This window comes from Dysidea avara, chromosome 6, assembly GCF_963678975.1.
Source record: "Dysidea avara chromosome 6, odDysAvar1.4, whole genome shotgun sequence".
Classification (NCBI taxonomy): domain Eukaryota; kingdom Metazoa; phylum Porifera; class Demospongiae; order Dictyoceratida; family Dysideidae; genus Dysidea; species Dysidea avara.
Genome location: NC_089277.1, coordinates 14,707,603 through 14,731,086, shown reverse-complemented (window position 1 = coordinate 14,731,086; position 23,484 = coordinate 14,707,603). Strand labels below are relative to the sequence as shown.

The 23,484-nt window shown below is 37.6% G+C and overlaps 2 protein-coding genes across 3 annotated transcripts in view; one reads left to right on the top strand and one right to left on the bottom strand.

The window, feature by feature from the left end:
* Positions 1–1,060: 1,060 nt before the first annotated feature.
* On the bottom strand, positions 1,061–2,403 carry LOC136259200 (E3 ubiquitin-protein ligase NRDP1-like). Its single transcript, XM_066052680.1, has one exon. The coding sequence runs from the start codon at positions 2,162–2,164 to the stop codon at positions 1,217–1,219; it is 948 nt and encodes a 315-aa protein (XP_065908752.1). The 5' UTR covers positions 2,165–2,403; the 3' UTR covers positions 1,061–1,216.
* LOC136259194 (rap guanine nucleotide exchange factor 6-like) overlaps positions 2,400–23,484 on the top strand; it is a 34,963-nt gene continuing 13,878 nt past the window's right edge. Inside the window, exons 1-6 of one of the 2 annotated variants that reach the window (XM_066052674.1) lie at positions 2,400–2,544; positions 2,699–2,832; positions 12,214–12,284; positions 20,985–21,041; positions 21,834–21,917; positions 22,053–22,128. In XM_066052674.1, coding sequence (XP_065908746.1) covers positions 2,755–2,832; positions 12,214–12,284; positions 20,985–21,041; positions 21,834–21,917; positions 22,053–22,128 — 366 coding nt within the window. In that variant the 5' untranslated portion in view covers positions 2,400–2,544; positions 2,699–2,754. Of the gene's footprint in view, positions 2,545–2,698; positions 2,833–12,213; positions 12,285–20,672; positions 20,934–20,984; positions 21,042–21,833; positions 21,918–22,052; positions 22,129–23,484 lie in introns of those variants that run through there. The other variant, XM_066052675.1, reaches the window with a different exon arrangement.

Here is a 23,484-nt window from a genome sequence, read left to right as displayed (position 1 = left end):
CGGACTGGAAGAAGATTGGTCCTCTGGATGACAAGAATGCTTATAGTACAATACCAGCAATTTTTAATGATGACAATGGATGGTGGAATGCTCTTTCTATTGGTAGTACTGATAACAGCCTTCACACTTATAGTCAGCCTCGCTCTATTTCAGCTGACCAAAGTATTACTTATTCTAATAACTTGACTGTTACTTGGTCTGTTCCGACAGATGATGCCTCCAGAAAAGACTGGTTGGGTGTGTTTCCTACGAGTGCTGCCAGTGATGGCTATGTTGATTTCAGATATGTTGGAGGGAGCCAGAACCCTAGGGGAGAGCCGGTGACATCAGGAAAATTACCGTTTCAACTGTTCTTGCCTGATGGAGGCTACACTGTCTGTTACATGGTCACACAGTTAACACCGGCTCTCATGGATGCATCTTTTACTAGTTCTGGACAGTCGGATGACCCAGAGTGGGTCCAGTTGTACAGGGGAATAGCACTAGGACTTGGTAACATGAGTGCTGACTATATCCAATGTGTTGAAGATGGCAATCGAACCATTGAAACATTTAAAGATGCTTTTGATGCCTTTAGAGACAGGAAAATAATAGAGGGACTACATCTGTTTGCACAAGGGCTCAGTGACATATCCGATGCTATTGTCGACTGTGGGGAAACACCGCTTAGTGATGATTTGTTGGAATTCATACGAGACTTGATAAGTTGCACCACAGAAGAGGATTGTCTCCACTTTGCTATTGACATCACAGAGATTTTACTGATCTTTTATGAAAATGAATACGAAATATATGGTGACATTTTGGCAGCTGACAACAGCTTCAAATTGATTGCATATGAACAGGGAGGCCTTTGCATTGGTCGGGTAACATATGCTTGCCTTACCTTACCTAAGATGTACAAACAAAAAGTATTGTAAAGTCAGGGGGAACTTTTAAATATTTTGCATTATATTTTGTAGTATTATTTGTGAATTAAAATGCACTAGTTGAATCCAAACACCTGCTGTTTAAGTATGTACACATGACTTGATCAATATATTGTATTACCCATGATATATCATTTTCATCAGTTCCAGTTAGTTCAATAATCTTATGTGTGACATAATAGTTACAAATTTCACAGAAATCAATTAGTAATTGCTTTGTGCTATTGATAAAAAATTTATGTACATTGTTTAACAATGCCTACTTCAATAGACAACGAATTTTTTTATTACTCCACTCCATGTGCAAAAACCATTACAATGCCTGGTTCCACTATCATTGATTCCCCCATATGTTCATTGTCTGAGGCCATAATTATGATAGCTTGTCTACCAGGGACCCGCTTGGCGATGTATTGTTCATATCTTCTTCGGTTTAGTTGACGAGTTTCTAGCGTGCTCAGTCCTGGTGGCCATTTTCTTTCGTGAGCATTAGCCATAAGCTCTGACAGAAGGTGCTGAGGACAACCACTATCAGCAAGTGCTCGTTTGATAATATTTTGTAACACTCCATCTGGTGTCGAAATCATACCACCCCATCTCTTCACTTTAGCAGGTTTTAGACTAGCAAGCCAGCGACCTGTTTGTATTGCTCTCTCAGTTTCATCTGGTGTTCCAATTCCATTAGCAGAAGTTCGAAAACTTCGCACGAGTTCTTTCAATATGGACACCTCTTCACGAAGGTGACCAATACAAGTGTCCTGTTCCTGAATCCGTTCTTCAAGTCCTTGAATTCTCTTCTCATTCGTGTTGATAACTTTGTGAAGTTCTTGGACGCAATTATGATCAGGTAATTCGTCCAATGGTACTTCAAGACCACATCCCTTCTCACACAACACAGGTCTTTTAGGGTTGTACTCACATTGGCTTAAGTGTGAATCTAGTCCATCTAACTTGACTACAGCCTGGCAACCAAATTGTTCATTCTCACAAGTGATTTTCAGTCTGGCTAGTAGGTTACGGAGTATTCGCGGGGCAGGACCAAGACTGGAAGGTGTAATGGGGTTCCTATCTACTGGACACGTTTGTTGATGCTTCACCCATTCTTGGATGCACTCGTCGCAGAAGCAATGTTCACACGGGGAGACTTGACGCGGTTCTTGGAATACCCCTCCACAAATAGTACAAATCAATTCTTCATCCACATCGCCTTGAAATCTCCCCAAATCGTATCCCATAACGAGCTCTTTAAACGCCTAACAACAACTCTAATACATTCGCTAACAACTCGCACAGTGTTGAAATGACTGGCGAATTTCGCTTGTCTCTTTCAACACTTGAGCAATGGACAATTTTATGATCAGAATTGCTGGGTCACATGCAGGCTAATGGTCACTCAACCGTTCATATTTCATGACCTGTGCTGGCCTTTTACAAATCGAGTCTACCGGGAATTCCGTTAACGCCCCGTTTCATTCAATTATTCGCACGAAAAATGTTACCACATTGCAAAAAAGAAAAAAAAAAATTCGTTAGTGTCGATCTAATTTGTTTTAATGGGTTAGCCAGTACAGATTGTTACAGATTCATCGCTTAGTTTTCCAAATCGTGTACCAAAGTGAGTATTAGCGCTGTTAATATATGACTGTCTAGTGCTGTACAACTACTTTAGTTAGCTGTCTGTGTAAGAAGAAGCGTGTAAATTTATGCCTGCCAAGTGCAAACAGATCTACATGTAGTGTCTTAATGCAAATGCCGTATTCACCCGATAGATTATTCCGTATTTAAATTCTCCTAAATGCTGTGCTGAGTACGTGTGGCGTGCAGTATGGACCACCGGGTAGACTGTTTCACTCCAAGGTTCACCACGGCCGTGAGGAAAGAGCACGCCGAGCGGACAAAAGAGGTATCTCTATATGTGTAGATACGTTTGTCGTGTTCTCTGTGTAAGTGAGGTGGATTATATGTGGGTAGATCAGTGCGCTTGGTTGCAAAAGCTTTGATAAGTTGTAGTGTTCAATTTCTAAGTCTTCTATTTGTGTGGTTTGTGCTAAGGAGTGTGACATGAAGGTTTTGTGTCAAAACTTGTGGACATAATACTAGTGCACTGTGAAAGGAAATCTGTTCTACCCCTTAGTACAAAGTATGTTAAGTATTTAAGCTGCAGCTGGTGTATTTGCTTGTCAAATAGTTTGTATTTTAAAATACACATTGATTTGTATTGCCTACAAATGCGAAAATTTGTTTAATGTATTTTGTCTCTGATTCAAACGTGTTTTCTTCCAGAAAGCCAAAATAGAACAGTGATTTTTGTGGATATCATTTGTGGTTCAATCTTTCTTTGGGTGTCTAAAGGGTAATCGATTTTAGCATGATATCTTTTCAATTGTGGTTTCTTTTTACAATAACCACTTGTCCAGAAATTGAAGCCTGTAGTTTGCAAGTTGATACTGAAATGTCTACAGCTTTTGTGTCCTGTTTGTAATAAATACTGCCCATTTTTTACACCATAAAATCCCTTGGGTAGGACAGTGTATTGTACGCCATATTTCGTCACAATCAAAGTGCCTGTTTTTAAATTATAAAATTTTTGATTGTGTTTATTTGAGTGATGTGAAATAGCAGTCAAATTCTACATCGCACCCTTAGTTGCAAAGAGGCATATCTGAGGTGGTAATATGTGTTAAAACAGTCACATTACCAGGGAAGGTCATTCAAACAAAGGAAACAGTATTGTTATTTATGCTGTTAACATGGGGCCATGAAAAGGGCGACATTGTCTTCTTGTAGGTATGAAGTTTTGTGTCAAGGTCCATTGAACAGTTATTAATGATGTCAGGCTTGTTTCCACTAGCTGATTTGTCTAAGCTGTAGGGAGTAATGTTGTGACTTGTTCAGAGTAGCTGGGCAATACAGGGTGTATGTATTCCTGTGTAGCTGAGCCCTTTACTGTTAGTGTATCTGTAAAAGTGTTTGATTTGATCTTTTGTATCTGTGCATTGTATCCAAGTATGTAGATATTGTGTGTACGTATGTAGCATAGCTTGTGCATGCATGTGTGTGCGTGAGTGAGTTGTGTGTGCATGGGTGTGCATGCATTGGAGGTACACGCATCCATGTGTGTGAGTGTGTATAGCTATAGTACATGGAATCAGTGTTACCATACACTGTTACGTATACATTACATACAATTGTTTGGTAGGAGGTATTAGGTATACCGTCAAGCTTGTGTCCATGGTGATAGTACAGGTATTAGGCTAATACCACTCTGGCATCTGGTGGTTTCATTTCAAACTTGACACATTTTTGACAATTAATAGCCTCAATCATGTCTCACCTAATGAATTTATTAATGATACATTCAAGACCATAGCATTCACGTCCCTTTTCCCTGTGTTTTTAGACTTTTCCAACGATGACATGCCGGAATGGTTTTAGGCGAGGAAAAATAGCTTGATGAATTCATCTAAAACACAATGTTAAATACACAGTGTTTCAAGCTTAGATAAATCCATCCGTTTTAGGTAAACGTTTAGTGTTTAGGTATTGTCAAATCTATGTAGTGTTTTTAATGCCAGTTTGGGGGTTTTGGGCCATGCCATTTGCATGATGTTGTCAAAAGGTGCCTTGAAGTGCATTTTAGTGAAGCTTTGTGCGTATGTGCAAGTTTGTATTGATTCAACAGAGGAAGCTTGAAGAGGAATGATAGAAGCAGTTCTTTGCAAGCAGCCATCCTATATCTTTGTGAAAGTTTGAATGCATAGCAGTGTGGTCAGTTTTGTTGTAATAAGGATCAGCTTGTTGTCAAGTCATCCACAATGCTCCAATGGTTATGTCTAATATGATTAGTATATGTTAGCAAACAGTGCTCAGGAACTTGAGCAACCCTCCTTACTATACCTGCCACCAGCTGTGGAATCCCCAACAAGCCAGGATGTGTCTGAATGAAGTGTGTGTGTTTGTATAACATATTAGCTGAGAGGAAGTCGATCTAGCATTTTTACACCAGCATTCCTTCATAATGGTGAGAATGATATACCGACTTCCTATCTTGCCTTTGGGATGGTTTGTTGCCAAATATGGTATATAGTTGGCAAAGAGAGTTGTTGTTTTCTAAGTTACCTTAAATGGTAGTGTAGTGTAGTAGTTGTTGATTGGTAATAAGAGTTTGTAGTTTGTTAATGTGTCATTGTCACTTTCAGTTGACAACTGTAACAGGTTAGGACCTGGTCAACACTTTGCGTAACAAGGTGGAGGGCTTTGTAGTGTGAGTGTGTATGTGTGGGCATGTATGTATGTGTGGTTGATAGTATCTGGCAAGTATTTCTTTATAGTGTAACTTTACAACATGTATGCATTGAGGCTTCTACACCTCTGTTCTCAGTTGCTTGGTAACTCCACTTTTTGGAGATAGTTTCTGTCAGCTCAAGACCAGCAAGTGAAGCTTTCCCATACAGTTTAACCAAGTAGTTGATGTAACTTGTTTTGCTATAGTTTCCATGACCTCTGTTGTAGTTAGGCTATTCTCTTATACAGCAAAGTTTACTGTTCTAGAAGCCCTGAATTAATTGGTTTATAACCATCTTTGTACCAAGGTTGTAGTCTACTGCAAATTGCAGTTTTTTAAAAACTATGACAAGTTATGTCAGTCTTCTAAGTATAATGTATGTAGTGTGTGTAGTGGTTGTGTAATGTGTATGTGTGTTTGTGTATGTTGCATGTAATATGCCTACAAAAGCTATATATTTTGAACGCATTGGTGCCATATTTTGTTGTGTCAATATTAAAAAACTTCCAAGTGTCTTGGAGGTCTCATGTAAATGTGTGTACGTGTGTGCACATGCGTGCATACATGCGTACGTGCACAAGAGCGTGTGCACTGGTTGTCAAGTGTCGTGACATGTGTTCTCTAGTTGTCCACACTTAGTTACTGGATCACAAGTATCTTTATTAAGCTGACAAGCTGTGTCCCTTATCATCTGCTAAATGTCCCAGCCATACCAATAAAGCTTATTAAAATGTGTGAAGAAACAAATTTCTAAGGTGCACTATATCCTGTGCTTTATTAATGGTGTCACATGAGCATGCATGTATCATTCCTTATTTGTACATATTTGAACTTTTGAAGTTCCAGTAGTATCATTCTACAGTGTTGTACTGCAGCTAAGTACTTGGAAGGAGGGGAAAGGGATGGGTTTGTGCTTACTGAGTGATGCAAGTTGTGTTATTGCAATGGAGTGGGTGCTTGCATCATTGAGAGCTGAAATAGATGCCTCTCAAGGGAGTGGTTGTACATGGGATATGGGAGCATTTCAGTTGTCTGCTCCTGGCACCCAGAGTGATCTGAGTTTGAATTTAAAGGTCTATCGTAATTAATCCAATTATAAGTGTCCTACATTTATATAGCAATAACTCAGATGATGTAGTTGTCCTTCTTGGGGCCACATTATGTATGTCCATATAATGTACTGTAACCTCAAATCGGTGGAAATCAATTGATACACACTGTAGGTGGTATGAAGCTTACTTGTACCTGTTGCATTTAATGTAACTGAAACATGTAGCTTACACTGGTTATATTTTATTAGACAGTGTGTTTGTATAGCTTCCTTAGACACTTTTGATTGCAGTATGCTCGAAGGCTGTTTCTGTTTGTTACCATGCAACGCACATCCAAGTGATGTTAGTTGTTGTTATTGTTAGTTCCTCAGATACAGTAAAAATGTATACGTCAGCTTTATCCACCTGTAACAGTGCTGCTCTAGATATAAACACACTCTTGTGTCTGGGATGATCATGATCTTTGTGGTTAAATGCAAAAAAATACTATGCTATACTGAAAGGTAGCCATTTGACTTCTACGTGATAATTTGTCACAGGACTACATATACAACCTTAGATACTCTCCTCAAACATATTAGCTGTTGATATGACACTAGGTCAATTATTGTATCTTGAAATCTATTCAGCTTATATCCTTGCTCAGGCTTGGGCGGTTTACTTACAAATATATATTTGGTAGGATAAAAACCCTGAACATTCGTCAACATATGGCTAAATTAATTGCGGTAAGAAAATGAACAAATTCTAGAAGTCAATGCATTGCGTTCTATTGAAAGTAAGCTATTGAACTTTCACACAATTATTATATGGGTGGGTCATATAGGGGTGGACGATATCTTCAAAACAATTATTGATAATTTTTTTGGTACATTATCTACTAATATTGCAATACGTCTCTTGAATAACTCATAACTAGTCCATATCAACTGACCTGCCTGTCCAATTTGTTTAATGCTGATTTATTGCATAGTAGCTGGTTGTCAATACCTAGTATTGTATGCCTGTATAAAATGATGTTTTTTGTACAAGATGTTGCATCATACTTACCAAGGTAACAGCAACTATAACGCATTCTGCTTGTTACAGTGGTGTATCTCGATATCATTTTTGCACATTGATATCAGTAAAGTATTGAATTTCTTGATATTATTGAAACATTGCCTGGTCATACACTCTCATCTCACATTATGGTCGCATGTAGAAATGCCATCTTATCCCATTATTGCTTGTAGTACTCAACAGGGAGTAATGCTGGTCCAACATTGCTTTGTTTCACTGTATGTGAGACCGGAGTATAACTTTACTTGTGTTAACCTGTACGTATATGCTCTTAAGATGGTCTAGACACTTACCATGGTGATTATTACTGTATGTGGTGTTATGTGTACCTGTCAATGGGCGGTTCCATTGTCTTAGAAGTTTGTCCGTTGGTTTCGAGTTAATAGTATCTGTTATAGCTGTAAATTTACGTGGCTCATTGTTTTTTTTGGTTGTAACCAGCTACGTGCATGCAAAGCAGATGTATTTCCACTCTTGAAACAGATGTAGGCAGATTTTGGGTCTTGTTAGTTTTATACAGGTGTCCATTTATATCCATCTAGTCTTTTATGTAGCATCCTTTTTGCTAGATATTGTGTGGAATTTCTCAAGTACTAAGAGTTTCGGTGTACTGTATAGTTTTATGCTGGCCTGTAGAAGTTCTGAAGTGTACGTAGCATATGTAGTGTACATCAGTGTGGTTTTTACCAAATTTGGTATCTTTCTTACCCTCTACATCTACTGGTAATTTGACTGTGAGTCACTGAAGTGATGTCTATTGGATTATTGTACTGACAATATGTACATCAGTATGTACTGTACATGTGGTGCGTGTATACTGTGTTAGGAAAACTGTTTTAATTTAGTATGTAGCTTTGAGATGGATAATTCTAGCCATTGTAACGGTAACAGCACCTTTGAATTTTTTATTGAAGAAACATACTATACATCAACTCATCACTTTTTAAAAGCATATCTTGTACTAGTAGCTGCCGCTTGATTTTACTGCAAGTACAGTAGAATTTTCAGGAATGTATCAGCATTACTTATACACTGGGGTCTGGTGATGGTGCTCACCAGCTATGCATGAATACGTTTGAAGCTTATTCGTGTACTGGCTATATGAAAATCTGTTTATCAGCTGTAAATGACCACTGCCCTTATACCACCATAGCCAGGTCATCAAAACTTGCTGTTTGATTTTATCATCAGAAATGGCAGCACACAAGGACAACCTCATCCTGAGGGTTAAAATCTGTAGTCTGACAGTGTGTAGCTTGGTGTTAATTAATGGGGTGAACTATTTGGAATTTTATGCAAGATATTGTCACGATATTCGCATCATCTTGCATTTCAAAACCGTTTCCAGCCTTTTATGTATGTCTACATGTCACTTGTACATTAACTACGTCACATCTTACTTCATGATTGTGTTTACTGGAATTGTTTGTTTATATTGGTGATGTCATGATGTAATGTAGTATTTGGGAAATCAAACAAAACCTTAGCTCTATGCCAGAGAAATTTGGCTCATTGAAGCCATTCATTTAGCTCAGCATGTTCTACATATATACATTAAAACGAAAACATGTTCAGCAGGAAAATTTGTACTGTAAATATAAGATCATAAGTGTACTTTTTAACAACAACAAATTTTCCCTGGAGCCACTTATGTTTTATGTTTTTTTGGTTTCTTTTCCAGACTGCAGTAAGATTAGCTGTGTTATCACTTGAGGTGTTAATGACCACTTTATTATTACACATTTTGACTTCATGTGTTGACTAATGTGATTGTGTGCTGCAGTGACCACATTATTTGATGTGCTTGTTTGGCTACCATCTCTCATTGTAGTGTATGTGTTCTGTTGGGCTATTCTGTGGTGGAGTGTGAATTGTGTGTGTGTGGAAATGTGGGACTGTGGGATGATCTGTTGATGGAAATCAGCATAAGGGGATTAGTGTACCATAAAGACAGACACTATCCACTGGAGGGATATACATATATGATATCCTTTGTGAAGAGTGATTGATGATTTATAAAATATTATTGCGGTGAAGTGAAACTTTACAGCATAATTGCAAGCCACCTCTTTGATAAGGCCACCTTGTTAAAAAGACTTGTGTCAAGTAGGTCCCAAACATAGCTAAGCTATACTTTGTGACCTCATTAATAAGACCACCTCATTATAGTGACCATGTCAAGTAGGTCCCAAACATAACTAAGGTGTACTTCATGACCTCATTAATAAGACCACCCCATTATAGTGACCATGTCAAGTAGGTCCCAAACATAGCTAAGCTATACTTCATGACCTCATTAATAAGACCACCCCATTATAGTGACCATGTCAACTAGGTCCCAAGCACAGCTAAGGTGTATTTCATGACCTGATTATGGTGACCATCTCATACCAAGCACAGCTAAGGTGTATTTCATGACCTGATTATGGTGACCATCTCATATACAGTAGGTCCCAAACTAGAGTGTGATTGTACAAGTAAATAAGAGTGACTTAACAACTAACAAATATGCAAGTTGTATGGCTTTGCTGATGGTACAAGTATTCTTGTGTATGCATGTGCACATCTGTTCTGTGTGTGTTACATCATCACACAGGTGTTCCTATAGTATAAACAAGTGTAGGGAAAATCGGAAATTTTACATCATATAGTACAGTAGTACTGTGTATTAGGGATCCTGGAGGTTTGTACGTTACTTTCTCACAAAAATATTGACCAGAAACCAGCGTCACAATATCTTCATGGTCCCTAGGGAGTATTGGTTAGGTATATTCCAAGCCCAAAAGTGTCTTCAATATGGCCTGAAACACTTCCAGTAGGTTCTAGCAAAAAAAAATTAAAATACTATTATTGTTATTTAGTAGAATTTTCTATTGACTGACTAATTACTAATGCCTTCAGACAAGCATAACTTACTAACAGCTAAAGCTATGAATTTGATTTTTGTTGATGTTAGACATTGCGTGAGCTGGATAGGTGCCTTTTTGCATAGCGTGCTGTGGTATGTGCAATGCACACATCATGGACTTACCTTTGTCCTCCTTTGTGTCCCATTTCTTTTCATCAACAGTGCAATGTGTTGATTCGTGGTAGTGTGGCATGATTCATAGTAGACTATCACATTTATAATGGGAATTGTCCATATTTTTCGTAGTGACTTTATTGATGGCAGAAATTACTGTTGTGCCCTTCGTCACTACACTGTGTAACAGACTGAACATAGCTGAAAATGAACCGTGATCAGTTTTCAATAATTGGTGGCTGTGAAGTGCACTCAGATGCAAAATTATTTATATATTTATGGCATCATTTACTGCTTTTGATGTAGTGTGTGCGGGTTCACTAGTCGTAATTATGTTGCAAATGTAAACAAAGAAAAAAAAATTAAATTTGCTTAGAGATTAAAGAACGAGTTTGTCACAATCTACAGTACTGGCCAAAGTATCATTACCAAGAGTCCATAAGTTCCGCAATGTGCTCTCATAGGCTTGTAAGCACCAGGCAATTATATGTGGCAGTTGTTCGAGTGGTTAACTAGTATCCTTACAACCTATGTACGTATATAGCCAGCTGTCATAGAATAGTAATAAATGCATGTGTGGAACCCTTGTTGGAAGTACTTCACAAAAATAGAGATGCTACGTATTGTAGCAATCCCTTTTGTATGAACTCTTGTAGAAAAAAACTTCCACAGAACAATTGAGCACTTTTCATGGGTGCAATGAAATTTTGAATGCCAGTCTGCAGATATCTGAACAATAGTTTCTGTTTTGGGTTTTAATCGGTTGTACTGCTGTCATATTTTATCAACATAGAGCTGCTTTTTCTGTTAATGCGAGTTTTGTTCACTGTTAAGAATCACTGTTTACCAAAAGGGGGACGATTATCACTTTGTGTTTTATTTTGTAAACTTAAACAATATAATTGAAGCCATCCATAACACTGAATAAGTCTTCTTCACTGAGCAGGAGAAATATGTCCATGTATACCTCACTTTTCTTAGCTCTGTTAGACTTCCCTTGAACTCTGTACAGAAAGAGAAAAATAATCATTGTTGGCAACGTACTACTCGACTGTTAAAGTTTGTAGTATAATCCAAATTAAAGGCACTCGTCAAGTAGTACTATCGTCAAGTAGCTTACATGCAGGAGCTCTGCATGTACGTACAAAGATGAACACAGTGAATGCTCTTAGTTAATTTTCTTTTAGCAGAGCAGCAGCTGATGTTAACATGAATGACATCCTGAGAAGTGATTTGTGTCAAGGTTTTGACACAAAGAGAGTTATTACTTGTCATGGACTAAACACAATTACAGTGTAATGCAGTTAGTGATGGGAATATGTTGTATGTTATGAAATGGCTGAGAAGACACCAGTGAACATGATGTTGTGCAGTACATGACAAGCAATAATATTGGATTAATATCTTTTGAGCTATTAATATTCCCTGGGAAGGTTTATTACTAGTGGTAGACCTCCAATACAATTAGTAATTGTTGTAGGTGACTGTTAGTGTTTTACACTGCAGATGAAACCATTTTTATAGTTTATATGTCTCGTTATTTTATTGCACAGTCTTTACTCACTTCGTGCGTGGCCAGACCAGCCCTAGATACATATCAACGAGAGTTAGTAAACTCTTGATATCAATAGCATTACATCACTAGTATCACATTATCATTGTTTGAAGTCCGTACTTTGAATACGAGACACAACAACATGTGTACCATACTGCACTAAGATAATTGTCTGAGTGTTCTAATAGAAATATTTTTAGTGTTAAAGTACTTTAAGTGTGTATACCAGTGTGAATGTAGTACACATTATTCTGCATGTAAACAGTGTGTGTGTGTACATGTTATTGGTGTCTCTGTGTTCACTACAGGACTATGACTACATTGTCTATATTCTCAAGAAGTTGCCAGAATTTCTTAATCGAGATGAGAATGAACTAAGGTAACCAAGTGTGGAGTGTATAATTTATGTATCAGTTTTTTTTTTTTTGCTGTTTTTTTTAAAACCAGGCACGCTTGGTTTACTGAAATAGTTTTCGTAAAAGTGTGTGTGTGTACCTATCTACCTATGTTTGTCTATATGCACCCACGTGAGCAAAATTGTTTAATGGTAAAAGCAGCTTTTACGTAAGAAGTAAAAACGAAATGAAGGCTGTACTAAACTTCCGCACAGGTAAACTTTGCTCTGAGTTTGTTTCTTTTCGGCGGTCTGAAATACGGGTGTGGCGACTCTCCTCAGACTTTGTGAATTACCTTCCCTTCGGGTTTTTACAGGCGTTTAACAATTGAGAAACAACAGTGCTAGCCTCGTAGACTACCAGAAATAGCCTATCCCTTTGAGTTGGGAAGGGGGCGTATCCCCACGTACACGAATGAAAATGAAGAGTAGCTCTGAGGCTTTGTCGAGAGAATTTGTGAGAAAAAACACTAGTCAAACTATAAAATAGTTTAAAGATACTTCTGTGCGTAATATGTTGTTAAAAGCCGTTTGTTTAACAAACGCTTCCTTAGCAATCAATGCATAGCAACGTAATTGAGAAATTACAAAAATTTCATGAATTATGAAATCCGGAATTGCAATAAGTTAATTGCATAACCAAAAATCTATTGGTTAATTCCAGCTAGCTGCATGGCGCCTGGTTTTTAGAAGTAGCACAACATCAACTTGTTTTACCAGCACGCAGATAATAGTCTGGCGTATTTGTTTGTGTGTGCGCGTGCGTGCGTGTGTGCGTGCATGTACCTACCTATCTATGTATGCTTGTCAGCATGCACCCATGTGAGCAAACACATTAAATGGTAAAAGCAGCCAACATGTAATAGTTTGAAGTTAAATGAAGTTTGTATTAAACTTCCACACAGGTAAACTTTGTTCTGAGGTGATTTCTTCTCAGTGGTCTGATTTATGAAAGACCTTCCCTTAGGGTTTTGCAGATGTTTAAGAACTGAAAAATAGCATTGAAGACCTCGTAGGCTACCAGAGATAGAGTATCCCTTTGAGTGAAAAGGGGGCATGTCCTGTACTTATATGCGAACGAAAATTGAGGGCAACCTCAAAGTTTTCTCAAAAGAATTTGTGTGAGATAATGCAATATAGACAGGCAATACATCTGTGTGCAATTTGTGGTTTGTTCGAATTATCCTTCCTTAGCAGTGTACAGCAACGTAATTAATCATTTTCTAAATAATTAGTGAATTATGAAATACTTTCAATTACAATAATTGAATGGTGAATTTACATGTAGCTAATTATTACACAATTAGTGAATTGCATGGTATTTGTAAATACCTAAATAGTTGAATAATTCCCTATTTGGCTATGAATTGACTGACTGCATGGGTGCCAGGATTTGAGAAGTAGCATAACATCAACTTGTTGTTGCGACAAATTGCAATTCTTGGTATCATATATCTTAGGGTTGTACGTTGCTGGTACTGTAAGTTAGTGTAGTGTAAAACGATGGTATATACCGCATCAATAGGACTGGCACTATCAATGTTAACACAGATATTTATGGTGGTCAGACATTACTGTTTTTATTTCATTCCCTTGAAATCTACAAAATTTCATATGCAGGAAGACAAACAGGCTAACCAAATGCCTCAATTCTGTCCTTTGAAGATTTCTAACAATACGGTATAAAAATACAAAGAGTGGGTAGCATTATAAAGGATACGGAGTGAATGATTGAGGACAAGTATATAAATACCTCTTAGTTTCATACCTGGCTTCCTGCTTATTTTGTATGCACAATTGGATATTTGTAGTGACTTGTGTTATAGTGACAGTATGTTAAAGTTTAAATAACATGTACATTAAAGCTTTGAATCTGGCCAATCAATAGTAATAGTTACTTGTTTAGTGCCTTTGAACTGACCAATCACGTCATTGCATGTATAGCATATTCCAATAATATTGTCCATCTGTTAGTTTTGTGTAGTGTTACAAGACATAGCAATACCTATGTTTTAACAAACAGTGAGTCTTTTCTTTTTAAAGTGTGCAGGTCGACCGACGTATTGTACCTTGCACTTACAGCAATTTAATTGTCCTCATGGTCCATTGGTTTCTATGTGATTGTGTTGCATACTTTTGTGAATGTTTGCAGTGATTTGCTGAGAAGTTGTGTGGGTTGTAAATAGAGTCATTGTCATTACATTAGTTACCACTACTGACTCATACTGAGTGATGATGCAAGTGTCTTTTGTTTATCTGTTTGTATTTTGCAATTGATTGCATCAAGCCATACAACGTAAAGATTTGTTCAGCATCTTTAATGTATTTAAATATTGAGGTACTTACCCTACCCTAAAAGAAACTGGTATTGTTTACGTCCAATTTCCTGTAGTTACAAAGCTGAATATATGTATCTTATTGTGAGATATGTATGCATACAGAATTCCTTGTGTTTGACGTTGGAATGTGTGTTTTTCCTCATATTTGCGCTTGTAAATACAGTACCTATTATCCATAATGGGTTACCATTAATAGAGATATGTATTGTGTATTGTTACCATATGGTCAGAGCTATTGTGGAAGTGTGTCTGTATGTATGTATGTATGTATGTATGTATGTATGTATGTATGTATGTATGTATGTATGTATGTACACCTGTAGTGTGTGAGTGTCAATACATATGTGTGTGTATATACACATATATAGTATACAATTATATGTGTGTATATATATTGTGTGTACATACATACATACTGAAGAAACTTGCGTGGAATTGTGCCCACCATTTGGGAATATGTTTTGCCTATAGGGATATGTGGAGTGATGCCCACTTATTGGGATTATATTCTACTATCGGGGATAAGTGTCACTGTTTGTAGGCAATTACAACTGGTCTGGTGTCAAGCGCCAGCCCACTTGTGGGAGTTATGAGTTGCTATAGCTGTCTGTGGCCATTTGGTTCTATGTGTTTCTTCTTTTAGATATTATAGTAAAGTATATTTCATAAAAGTCTTTCACATTAAATTTCAGCAACAATAATAAACGTTGTCACTACTACCTTTTTAAAAACAAAATTCCTACTTAAAATTAAGTCCATAGTGTATGTCTGTAGGTCAAATAATATTACACCTTTGTAACTTTTTATTTCCCATAGTTTACACATAGTTGTAGGAGGACAGACTAAACATTTCCAGGGATGTTGTAGGTAATGACAAGTTGGCACACTCTGGTCGTAATCAGATTATATTATCCTTCACACTGAGTCACACCTTTGAAGTAATGGTGGAGTTGTGAGTAGGTTCGGTGGTGTGAGTGGGTTACGCAGTATTTGAATAACAGCTTGTAAGTATACACATGTATGCATGCCTGTAATTGGGCTCAAAGACTTGATCAAAATGTATTTTAAAGGAAGGAGCTTGATCGATCCATTATTTTAATCCATTCAAAAAACTACATACCGTATGTACTAATAGTAACTGTCTCTCCAGGGACCCACCGGTCTTATATCTCTGCGGTTCTTAAAAAATATATTTGTTGACAAGGGTATTGTTACAGGGGGCACCACTTTACAACAGGTCCCATATTGTCTTATTAATCCACATTGCAGGAATATTTCAACAGGGTGGTGTGCAAGTCAAGTTTATTTATTGTTGGGGAGTATTGTTCTTTGTTTGTGTACAATGAGTTAATGTGTGCAGTTATAACTTGGTGTAATTGTGTGGGTATACCACTAGTGTTTTATTGGTCCTGGGGGCTTGTGCCTGTATAAGTTATGAATAATGCTGGTAATATTGTGTGTGGGTACACTTGACATGAATTTTGTGTGATTGTAGCTGCTAGTGTCACGCGAGTGCAGACACGTGCACATGCACACACAGTGACCGACTACATTATCATTCCAGAATTATTTAGAAGCCAAACTATCACTCAAGTTGTTGTTACTGAGTTTTACCGAGAAGGCAGCTACATTAGAGCTTGCTTTGTGCACTTGAACAATAAACATGCAGTTTTGACTGTATGCATACTTTGCTGTAGATATTAGTATGGGGTTACAATTTTGTTAGTCCAATTTCCTTAACAACAGAAATACTAAATAATAATAATCTTAGATGTGATATGGTTCAGTATGAATTACAGGATCACATACAAGCCTTCCCTCCTCTGTGTGTAGTGTGGTATAGTAGTGGGGGAATGTAGGGGGAGTAACATGTAGGCTATGTATCAACTGTAGTAATCTGAGGATAGGGATTGTGTTTAATGTGTAGAATTCTATTGTATGTACGAGCGTGTGTGTGTACACTAAGCAACAAATGTGTTTCATTTCTGTGAATTGTACTGCCATTTCGATGGTGATCCATTTGAGTGGTATTCTGTCACCTTTCCACTGCTGTTGCAATGGAAGAATTCCCTCTGTAGTTTTGTGTTCGATGTGTGCTTGTGTACATCATGTGGGTTTGGTGTTTGTCACATGTTCAGTACATATGGTAGGTAATTATTATAAATACATAGCAGTTATATCACACAGTTTTTTTGGATTGGAAATAACAGCATGAATACAGAAAGTGTATATAGTGCCCACATGTGTGGCGTGTTTGTCAGTTTTCACATGTGTTGTGAACTGGTAACTATCTACATTAAATGATGTCATAACCCCTTGTACATACATTATAATTCAATGGCTCAGTATAATATGTGTGCATACATGCAATAATAAACGAATACATAAGTGATTCCAAAGAACCTATTACACAGTTGCAAAAACTGTGTATAATTGAGTGGTGTACAGTGTAACACACATGCGAACTACTGTATCAACACACACGTACCACACACATACATCACATATGCGTATGCACACACAGAAACACACACGCACGTGCACACAGTAAACTTATCTAGATCTACCTATAGACCACACATGTGTCACTCACTAGAGAAATAAACTCCATCTCACCCTTAAGATATGTGAACCATCAAGAGCCTATCATATTCATAGAATGATATGCTTTACATAATGGTACTTTACCATTCCATTGTAATGGGAGAGCTTCATACATGGTATGTGTTATGATGTAATTCCATCAACCTTACAGATGTATATATACAGTGGAACAAACACCTTGAATTAATGATAAAACTTCCCTAATAAAGACAAATGTTTTGGTCCCAATTGGGCTGGCTTTTACACCACTAGGAAGACCTCCTCATTACAGCCCAATTTGTTCAATGTCCATTGTAATGAGGTAATTACTACACAAAAGTATTGCTGCTTTGTTGTGCTGTGTCAAGAAAGCCAGATTAAATATGACGAAAACCATTCATCCTTTCCCTGCTATCCACAACAACAGAAGTCCCATTCTATGGTCTGACTGTTCTTTACATGATGGCTGTTATACTATTGGTTTCTATTGGTTCCCTAAATGTCTCCAGTAAATAGGATGCACTTGTGCATATATTGTTTCCACAATATTATTACGTACTGTACTGTACTGTACATGATGACATAATTATGTACATACATTTAAAAAAATTGTTTGACAGAATTCTGGTCATTCTTCAGGGGCACATTTTCCCACTGGCCACTGGGATGTAGTGGTCACAACATTCCTGTGAGCTTACTGTTGTAAGGATTCGTACATTAATGTATTCACATTTTACTGGCCTGGTTGGTAACCTTGGTATGGCTTTAGGGGTTGTATACTTGCCCACACAAAGCTGACTTAGCAAAATGGGCTGTGTCTTTGCTTATAGCTTCCCAAACTGAAAATGTATTCATTTTTCAGTATCACAAAAGAACTGTTGGCTGCTTAAAAATATACACTCTGCAAATCTAGCACTGCTGGCTATTTTAAATAGACACACTTTGTAAAAGTTAAGTGTCAGAAGTGCCTATAGCCCTGTTTCTATGAAGCCGATTGTACTCTTAAAAAGTTACTTAATTGAGAAATAGGACACACTGTATGCTTACACGTATCCTAGGATACATTTGTACTGGTGTACATGGTGATTTCTGGGTGCGGTATCAAATTCACACACCATGTCTGTTAATTGCACGTTACAACATCAAAAGAACTGTGTACAAGAGACATCTGAATTTATTCTTGGTAATTTACAGTATGTAAATTCTTAATTATCAATGTTAAACTTTCCCTGTCACCTGAAGTTATGGTATTTAAGACTTCAAAGGACTCAGAGAGTGAGTTGCACAGAACCTGCAAAGTCATACAGTTTACTTTGTGGCTTTGAAGTCACCCAGTGTAGGCACTTGTTTATTGCTATGTCGGTCTTTGTAGAAAGTGTTGCTGTGTTAAAATGTTTTTTAAAGCTGTCAGTGTAGGATGGTAATGAAAGATAGTAATAACAGTAAACTTTGTTTGTGATGTTGTAGGAAGTGATATTAGCTAATGTGGGTTTGTATTGGGTGGTTTAATATCTTGTGTGCTGTTATGGTACATATACAGTGCATGGCCCACATTGCAAATAAACACACAGTAAGCACGCACACACACACACGCCACATGCACACACAACACTACACGCGCACGTGCACACAACACTACACACACAAAGTCTAAGTAGCTAAAGTCTTTGAGCAGGCTGTAGGACCAGGTGTCCTACAGACCTTCAGCACTTGTGCTGTAAAGCATTAATAAAATAAATAAATAAAAACACGCCACGTGCACACAACACTACACGCACACGTGCACACAACACTACACACACGCCACGTGCACACACAACACTACGCACACACACCTTCACACTTTCTCAGATCCTACCACATCAAGCTTACACAACTCACTTTACAAATGATGTAATCTAGAATGATGTCATGATAAACATGTTTTTGCACAACCCAGTCAATGATACATCAACAATTCCCAGCCCATCCTGTATAATACCAGGTAATCTAGTTATCACCTATTTATATCTACTATTACCACTTAACCATACCTGCAATGGTCTTATTGGCTCAGCTCTGAATAGCCATATATGTGACCAGATTTTACAGAACCGATCCAAATCGCACATCAGGCAAAATCAAACTAACACCACCAGTGGATAGCTACACTATCGTACTACAAGTTTTGACCCTCAGCACTACTCAAACTACACCAGGCTGGTTTTTACACACGTCTTTTCTGGGTGGTGTGGAGTGCTCAAATGGCGGTTTCAGGCCTTGTGAAGGACCTGGCTTGGCAAGAGTCAGTGGTTTACTGGTGGACAGCCTTATAATGTTGGCCAGACGTGTTCTCTGTTGATTTTGCTACATATCAGCCACTAAGGAGCCAGCACAGCCCTGTAATCTCGTGTCTGGACTCCAATCGTGGTCTGCCTCCATTTTGAGGTCTAACTTTTGCCCTCCCCGCCACCCCCCAGCCTCCACCCCTTTGTGAGCACTCGTGATACTACTTCGCTCGTCCAACTGCTCAGATTTTCTATCTTATTTGGCGGGAAACTGTACAAGCAGCTACAATTACTGGAAGTGGCTTGAAAGGTAACAGATTGATGCATCTTTTGTGTAAATTTCATACGCGTGCTTGCTATCCTTGGAGAGTTATGCTGGCTTCAATTCTTTAAAACCGTTTATCTCGGAACTTCTAATGTGCGATTTGGATCGTTTTTCCAAAATCCAGTCACATATTGTTTGAGCCAGACTTGGTTCAAGTTTCATATTCAGATACTTTCTATGGGTTTTCTGTTAGTAGTTTGAGCTAGATGGTTTCCTGTTGAACAATCAGCGTCTCCAGCACTCCTAAGATGACAGATTTTAAGACTTTTGTACAATATGACAGAGTGTACTGTTGTGTATTCAAGAGGCACAAGGTTGACGTGCCTCATCTCCTTCTATTTATGTTAACTATTTGCTCAAGTACATGTATAGCAATTGATCCCTTCAGATGTGTCGCACAAGTGTAGATATATGAAGATGGTATGAAGGTCTTTGATACAAGACACTTAGGAACCAGATGTTTGTTTGATGTTGTTTTGCTGTTGCAAATATGTGTGAAGGCCTTCAAAATTAAAATTACAGTAGAAGCATGGGTTTTGTTGTAAAGGTCTGACATATCTGCTTTCTTCTTTTCATCTCTGGAGTTATGTATATACAAAGTGATTAACTCATAAAAGTGAAAACTCATCAGCTATAGCTGTTTACTTTTGTATCATAGTGTCAAGTTTCGTTGATATGGGATGTATAATCCATGTGATTACCCACATGTGATGGGGCACACGAGTGTGTTGTGTACGACTCATCATTGTCTGTTAGACACATGTGACTTCACCGTGTGACACACTTGTAATGTACTAATGTCTCACAGAGCTAGCGGTACAGCAATGTTAAGCTGTTTTTCTAACATTTGTGAGAACACAGTTTAGTACATATACAATCTAATCATCCAGTTTATAGATATACACAAATATATACAGGTGTTTTGTCTACGTGATCTCATCAGTTAGTTGGTTGTGGGGTGGTTGGTTGGTTTACATAGTGATGCCACTTAATTTGTTAATGGCACTGTTGTGGGGCTTCCCGTGCCTTTGTTGCTAATTGTCGCACTTGTACGCCTTCGCTATATTGCCCAGGTGTTGAGTGATTCAGCGTAGTTGTTCTCTTGGTGTTAGAGTTGTGTGTATGTTGAAACAAAGTTGTTCTATTTTGTCTTTCATTATTGTTGTTTTAGAACTTTGGCTGAAGAACTATCTTGTGAGATTGTAGCCAGTAATTCTATTCTATATGAGTAAGTTTGTAGATACATTGTAAATATAAAATCTCTATAGAGTATTATTGTACCAGCTGATAAGCTGGCTAATGTAGAGTTAGAGATTTGTTTTAAGTCTGAAAGATCTATTAGAAATGTTTTCTTCCACAATCTTCAAGTAGTTTGTTTTTCTTGTGGTATAGAGTTGGTGTTTTGTGGTGTAGCTCCCTTAGATTTGTGTGTACACTACCATAGCCCCCACTGGAGTAATTCTTCATGTAGTGAGTGAGCTTTGTAACTACACAACTTAAATTGAGCATTTACAGCACATGTAAAGAAGAGGATATAAATACACTGTAGGTCTCTAATTTGTGACTCTGCTGTACAACCAGGTCCCTACTGGCATATAGAAATAAGATAAACATCATAAAGAGAACAACATGTTTGGGCTGGAGAAGCTCCCCTTTGATAACAATAACATATTGTATGTGTTATGTAGTGTAGTAATGGGTAGCAGTGTGTGTAGTGTATAAGATAGTAAACAAATGCATGGTGAGCTTTCTGGTGATTTACTGCAGAGGGCTGTACAGTAGTATAAAGCTGTTTATATATACAGCAGATTTCAAAGACTCTTTCTTTTATAATTGCTGTGTCTTCTTGTACCCAGATAGCATAGTGTAACTTAACGTACATCTTAGATATACTGGGTATAGTGCTGTTTGCTAGAACTAGTGTGTGGTAAACAAGTGTGGCTAGGGGTTCTGTATATATGTCAGTTGACTTTTATAGTATCTCATGTTACTTCATGTGCTTGTGTTTTTGTTATTTAAGTGTTGAAGATTTGGCTACTTGCTGGTATTATATATTGAGTGGTAGTGTATTGATAGCCAGCCAATTGTTCTTGAATGGAATGAGGTTAGTGTATGCATTGTGTGTGTTCGCGTGTATGTGTGTGTGTTCGCGTGTATGTGTGTGTGTGTGTGCATGCGGGGTACGTGTGTATAGGTTGCTTGCGTATGGTGTTATATAATATCTATGTTTCTTTTCCAGTATTGGTAAATGCTCCTACGATAGTTACCATAGAAACGAAATGTGTCTAGTGATAGAACAAACCGAACTATTAAAGGTGAGTTTGTGTTATCAGAGTCTTTTACATGTAACTAAATCTAAGGGCCAATATGTATGTTGTTGAATATGCAGCTTAGTTTTCATGGGAGTTCATGTATGCTATTGTGCTATCCTTTTTTAGTAAAGGGCGTGACATTGGTTGCCCTTAAATTTGTGTACGTTATCAAGGTATGCTTCAGTGATGCGTTTTGCTTTCAACAGTTGTCCGTTGTCAAATTAAACCCAAATAAAAATTTTCTGCCCAAAAGTTGCCACTGTTTTTCTAAATGAATTTCATTGCTCAGTGACCAGCGTGATACAGTAAACATATTAAGATCATTTTAATAGAAGGTTCACTGTCTAGGCTTTAAGTGTTTGAAGGTATAAGTGTTGAGTGATGTAACAAAGAAATTTTCTTTACAAGCTCATAGGTGATAAGTAGCCCATTAAACATAAGGTATTTCAGTGTGAGAGGGGAAGCCAGGTATACTGTTGAAGCTTCAGCTGGCTGGATGCCTCACCAATTCACTACAAAACCCATATATGAAATGCATAGTGACAATAAAATAGATCACATTAAAGTTTTTAGTTGTGTATATGTGTAGTGTAAAAGTGACAACATTTACATGCATACGGTTTGAGGAAAAGGTGTTTTTTCTGCATACATTTTCAAGGGTTTGTGCATGTATAATGCAACATCCTTAGATACGTATTGACCAGTTTCCGACCATTTCTTCTTATAGCAGCTGGCTACTTTTTGATATGAAGAAATTTTAGTATAATTATAGTGAAACCCCATGCTGTGGTAATACATAGTTCCAGGCCACAATTACAACATAGTTTTACAGGCATACTTAAAAGAGACAATTTGCAGTCCAAATTGACTTATACAGTTTTAATATAACTTCCAACCTCAAAACTATCTGACAGTATCGTATGGGCCAGGAAAAACTGGTCCCTTAAATTTATAGTACTTGTTTATTTTTAAAGGCTCCATTTTCAGTGAAAACAAAATCATTAAAATGGTTTCAGTGCCAACCATATAGGGGTGCATACGTACAAATATGTACAATACATTGTTGTACACAAGTCTTTAAATATGTCTGTTGTTATGGTTACATATAGTATGACTCACCTACATTAGGAGAACTGCCAAATTGTGTTAATGTGATTTTGCCATGTGTAGTTCCTTAGCAGGAAAATCTTCTTTACCTAGCTTAAAAGGGACACGTGCACTTATCAATTTAATAAAAATGCTCAACTAGTTGTAGGGATTTGCTTACATTGTAATATCTTGTGACTTAGCTATGTATTCATAGCTCTAATATTACAGTACACAGTGGGGGTGGCATTTGTAAAGCTGCCCTTATCAGGG